At 47.9% G+C, this 5,758-nt stretch overlaps 1 protein-coding gene across 1 annotated transcript in view; it reads right to left on the bottom strand.

The window, feature by feature from the left end:
- The window catches only part of CAMTA1 (calmodulin binding transcription activator 1), a 245,453-nt gene that overhangs the window by 53,843 nt on the left and 185,852 nt on the right, over positions 1-5,758 (bottom strand). The window contains exon 6 of the mRNA XM_031062368.1: positions 2,272-2,425. Within this exon, the coding sequence (XP_030918228.1) occupies positions 2,272-2,425 (154 nt within the window). The remainder of the gene's footprint in view (positions 1-2,271; positions 2,426-5,758) is intronic.

The raw sequence follows: 5,758 nt of genomic DNA, 5'->3' as shown, positions 1-5,758 counted from the left end.
TGGCAGCACCCAGCCTTCAGTGCCCTGCTCTGCTCAGGGAGTGACAAGGCTGGCACCAGGAGCTGGTGCCTGCCCCTGATGCTGCTGAAGCCTGCAATGACTTTGGGATGATGCAGCAGGGAAGGAAAAGGGAGCTGAGCAAATTATGGATGCAAGAAATGTAAACAAACTCCCTGATCATCCCAGCCAGCGTCTCTGTGCATTTCAGGAACAACAGTTTGATGTATTTATCTAGCTTGGACTCCAGGACTGATGCTGCTCACCCTGCCAGCCATCTGCCACATTGCTTTGAGTTCTGCAGGCCAAGAGAACGTGCTCCCACACCACTGACTGCCTGCTACCCTCCATTCTGACAGAAAAGCTTTAATACCTGACAGAGGTCAACAGCTTCAACACCTGACTTCAGCCCAGGCTGAGCAGGACTTAAACAGCTCTTGTCAGTGAGTCAAGAGCTGGACACTGCCACCAACCTCTGACCAGGAGGAAGCATTTTCCCCAAGGAACTAATATCAGCTTCTCTCCCTTAATCCTGAATGACATCAGTGATCTGAAATGGGAACCCACCTGCAGGTCCAGAGGCCTTGGACCTCTGCACACACCCTGGCTGTAATCATCACTAATGTGCCTTAAATGAGAAATTCTCAGAAAAGAAAATAAGCAACAAAACCCCCACACAGCTTCCAAGTCCAGAGGAATAAAACACAACAAACCCCAACACAGAGCAGGTAAAAGGGTGAGACTGTCACTGCACCAGCCACACCACGCACAACGCTTTGATTAAGCCATTGACAAATCTGCTTTAGGGCAGAGAAATTTGGAAACATCAGGCAATCAAACTGTGAAGTCTGTGAAAGAATGTGATTAATGCAAAAATGTGATGAAACTAATGTGCTTGGCTCCAGAATTTCATGGCACACCCTATAGTGGAACCAAATCTGATGGCTTCTTGGCGAGCAGTGCCCCTCTGTGCTCCCCAAACAGGGTTATCCGTGTCCTCTTTGTTTTCCAGGTCTGATCAGAATACAAAGCTTTTATTGGAGCTACATTTCTAAGGATGTGTTTCCCAGGATATGCACCCATAAAAAGAGACGTGTACATGCATATATACTCTGAATAATTGCACAGAATTTCACTCTTCCCTCCTGAGACATAAAAGAGCCAAGTGTTATTAAATTTACGGCGAGTTCGTTGTAGTTTTCACATAATTTTCTTGATGCACTGCAGATTTTTTAACAGGCTGCTGCTTCCTTTCCTGTTTAATGTTAAGGTACTTGTCCAGTCTCAGCTATACCAACATCCTGGATTTCTGTCTGAGTTTATCAGCCCCAGGGGCAAATGTGTCATTTTCTCTCCTCCTCTGCCCTCCAGCTTTGTGTGGAAAAGGAATACATGGACCTGCAGAGTTCAGGATGCAACAAAGGACTGCAAACTCAGATTACCAAGGCTGTGGTCAGCACAAGGCTGATCTTTCACGGATGGCAGAGACACATCAGGATGCACTGCATGGCTGTGACCTCCAATTACAGGAGGCTGAGCATGACACCAGCATCCAGGCAGGGGCAGAGGGCAGGAGCAGAAGCAGACCTGGTATTTGTTGACTCACATTTGGTATTGTGGCTTTTGCAGTTAATTTTCTCTTGGTTACAAGCTCACTTTATGTCTAATTTTTCTTTCATTGCAAAAAGATGTTCGTGTGCACATTGGAATGTGCTCTCCAGGGGAAGACACACAATATAACTGTGATGCAAAGGAAAATATTATACACCAAGGCAGATGCAGAGGGGTTCAAAGAACTGCCTGTGTGAGGGAAAACTTCCCTGTCACTCTGCACACCTTCTCTGAGCAGCCTTCTCTTTAGGCTGCAAAGTCCAAAAGTGTAGGAAATGATGCTCAGTTCAACACACTCAGACCTATGGGGCCAAGCTACAGCACCTCACTGTGCCCTGACAGTGAGCACCCAAACAGGGAGTGCCCTTGGGGGAATCCACCTGCCAGAACCACGCAGGCTCTTTGCAAGTGAGCAGGTGCCTACAAACAGCCCTAGAATGTGCAAAAACATCGATACAATTTTCCCCCAGTGTGTAGAGGAGACCTCTTTGGGGACAGTCTGGGCAGCTCCCATACCATATATCCCAGAAGTGTTTAACATTGGACAGAAAGTGCAAGCAGATGCAAGCTGAGTTGGATGGACAAATGACTCCTTCATAGGATGTGAGAGACACTGGACTCTAAACACACAGCAAAGGAGCAAAACCAGCTCCAGATACTCACACATGGGTTTGAGCTGCCCGATGAGCTCCTCTTTTGTCCACTTTGCCCATTCCTTCTTGTCAGTGTTGATGGAGCACAGGATGGGCCCGCAGGGTTTGCCGCAGTCCTCGATGGCCGGCACGTTCAGGTAGTGCACCAACACAATGTCTGGGTTCTGCAGGGACAGCACAGCAAGGGTTATGTTGCTGGGGTCAGCCTTCTCTGCATTTAACTTCCTAATTAAATCTGGGACAGCAAGCATCATGAGCAGAGCCCAGATTGTACAGGATTTCCCCGAGATAAGAGCTGTTCTTTAAAAGAGGAGTGGGTCACCGTTTGCACATGGCTTCCCCCATCCTGAGGGCCCTCTGCTTGCAACTCTCCTGCTCCACTGGTATGTTCAGCACGAACCTCTTTTCCAACCTTTGCAACACCAAATACCTGGAGTATTCCTATGAACATCACTGACAATGAACACCAGGGAATATGCTTTGGTTTAAAGGACCTTTTGTTTGTTTGAGACAATGCTTCCACCAGTTCTGGTCCACATCAGTCTTATTTGATTATACAGAAAGCCACCTGAGAACGTCAGGAACAGCCACACTCTCCATACAGTGACAGAAAAGAGGAGGGAAGAGGAGGAGGCTCACAAACAGCATCACAGACCACCCCAAACATGGCCTCTTTACAGACAAGCCCATAATTCCTTGTCTTTTGGAGATGTTTGCAAACTGCAGAGGGTTGGGACTGGAAAAACCCATGGCAGGACAGCTGCAGGAGGACAGAGGTGCTGGCTCCTGAAGGGTGATCCCTCAGCTGACCCCACAGCTGATCCCACAGCAGATCCCACAGCTGATCCTGCAGGTGGATCTCACAGCAGATCCCACAGCTGATCCTGCAGGTGGATCCCACAGCTGATCCCACAGCTGACCCCACAGCTGACCCCCCTCCCCTCTCCCCATGGGCTGCAGGGTCAGACCCTGCCCTGGCACACTGCGGTGCTGTCCCACCACACCTGGAGCAGGAGCTGAGCTCTGTCCCCACCCTGTGAGTAAATGAATCATCTTAACAGCAGCAGCAACAGCAACTCTGCCAGTTCCCCAACAGTGTCCCAGGGAGATTGTTCAATAGATAATAGCAAGATTGAGGAGATGATTTCTTTCCCCTAAGTCATTTACTCCTAAGTTCGCAAACTTTAATGACTGCTTTGGAATTATTTATAAAAATAAATAGGATAATGGTGTAATTAAAACTCTAATGTTTCATTAATGCTGTTAGAGCCCTGTTCCGAGGGGGAGTGGGAACACAACCCATCATCCACTTGCACAGGTTGTGCTGATGGGAGCACTTGCTTATGAAACCAGGGGAGAGCAGGAGCAGGACAGGGACACCTTCACCAAGGAGAGCTGAGGAGGGAACTTCTGGCGGGCAAAGCACTGAACCCAGCATGCTGGAGCTGCACCAGAGCAACCCCGGGCAGGGGCAGGGTGTGTGTGGGGTGACCATGACCCCTCTCACGCACCCTGCACACACAGGGAGCATCCTGCACATCCCCAGGATTGGGGGGCTGGTCATGGCTCCCAGCTCCTCCAGGCTGGACAAGAAGGTGCTGGCAGTGGGGAGGGCACTGGTGTGCAGCAAGATGAAAAGCAGAGCAGCCCCACAGAGCATCCCCTCAGTGACCAGATACATCCCTCTGTCTGGAGTACAAGCTCAAAAGAGCTTAGGAGAAATTTCCTTAGGTTAGGAAAATATGCAAGCAGGAACTTGCATTTTCTCCCTCTATGGATAGAACTGCAAGCAGGGGATTCTCAGTGAAGATTCTGTGAGAGAGCATTATCAAATTCTTGCAGCCAGTGCTAAAAGAGTTGTACTGCACAGGGAAGAGGCAAAGAAACCTTGTAAGGAACGGCTAAGAATTTATTTCAGAGTGATTTTGGGAAGTGCCAAAGCAAAGAAAACTGTTGGCTCTTCTATTCCCAGGATTCTTCTGCCTTAGGCTGTAAATGCAAGATGTGGCCAGGGGGGTGTGTTCTATTGCCATCTGTCAGAACCAGGTGGGGCAGTTTTTATTTATCCCTTCCACAACCAATCCTCCATCCAGGAGATCTCTTCTGTCCATGGCCAGTGAGTGTCCCTGCAGGGCTGATCAAATTCCATCATCCCATGGGGAGATGCTGCGCCCAGGGGAGGAGCCAAACATTCCTACCTGGATCCAATCTGAGGTTTGGAATAACAGAGACAGCCTTTTGCACTGGATCCCCAGAGGAAGACCAGGTCCAGCAGCTCTGGACCTTCAGAGGAAAATTCCACCCTCTTCCAGGATCCCAGCTCCAGCAGAACCACAGCTGGCACTGCAGGAGGGCTGAGCCACCATGGGATGGGACTGTGCCACCACTCTGACACACAGGGTGTCAGGTCTATTCTGACTCTGTCAGTGTTATTTTGTATTACTGCATTTTTATTTTATTTTTAATTTTTATTTTTCCTAATAAAAACCCCTGTTATTCCTACTCCCATATCTTTGCCTGAGTGCCCCTTAATGTCAAAATTAAAATAATTCAGAAAGAGATTTAAATTTTCCACTTCAACAGAGGCTCCTGCCTTCCTCAGCAGACACCTGTCTTTTCAAACCAAGACATCTTCTGAGACAAAAAACTGGACCTTTTGTGTCCAATTTTGAAGTATTCAAAACCTTCTTTTTCACAGGCACATCTGCCCCAGACAGAGACAGCCAGAGGACACAGAAAAACCATCACAACCTCTCATCCTACAATGGGGATGTCTGAAACATCACAGTTCTCACGCATAACTCAGAAGAGGTTCAGATAGTAAAAATGATTACCCATACACCCAAATAGTCTCCATCAGCTAATTTAACATCATTAGGGATCTAGATGATGAAGTAATAAAAAGTAATATGCTTCAGAGATTTCATGTAAATACACCTCTTGCTCCCAAGGAAGTTTCAGAGAAGGGAGGAAGGACACAGCAGTGGGTGATGTGGCAGTTCTGCACTTCCCTCAGGTAAGCTGTATTTTTCCCACCCTGACAGTGCTGGTTTGTTACCAAGCAGGTCTCCTGGCTTCAGTGCAGCACAGGCAAGTGGACCTCAGCAGTGGACTGGCACTGGAATTTATACTTTTTATATATAAAATAACCACAAACCAAACAGGTTTGTTCCTTATGCCTGCATCTAAAAGCTGACGTCAGAATGACAAATCTCATGAATGCCAATCTACTTGGTGAACTGAAATGTTTTGACACAAATGAACAGCATACATATGTTTTGGAAAACTCATAATTAGCTGCAGATCACTATTTGTGATGACCTACCAGGAGAGCAAGAGAGATGTGAAAGACTGAAAGAAAAAATACAAATGTAACTTCCACACAGGAGAGGCATCAGGAGAGTGGGCACGCCAGGGCAGAAACCCTTCCCTGGGGTGGCAGGGGGGAATGAGGGGAGCCCTGCACTGGGCTGCAGATGGCTCTGGAAATATTCCTG

Source organism: Geospiza fortis, unplaced genomic scaffold (assembly GCF_000277835.1).
Source record: "Geospiza fortis unplaced genomic scaffold, GeoFor_1.0 scaffold132, whole genome shotgun sequence".
Classification (NCBI taxonomy): Eukaryota; Metazoa; Chordata; class Aves; order Passeriformes; family Thraupidae; genus Geospiza; species Geospiza fortis.
This window is presented reverse-complemented; position numbering and strand designations above follow the sequence as displayed.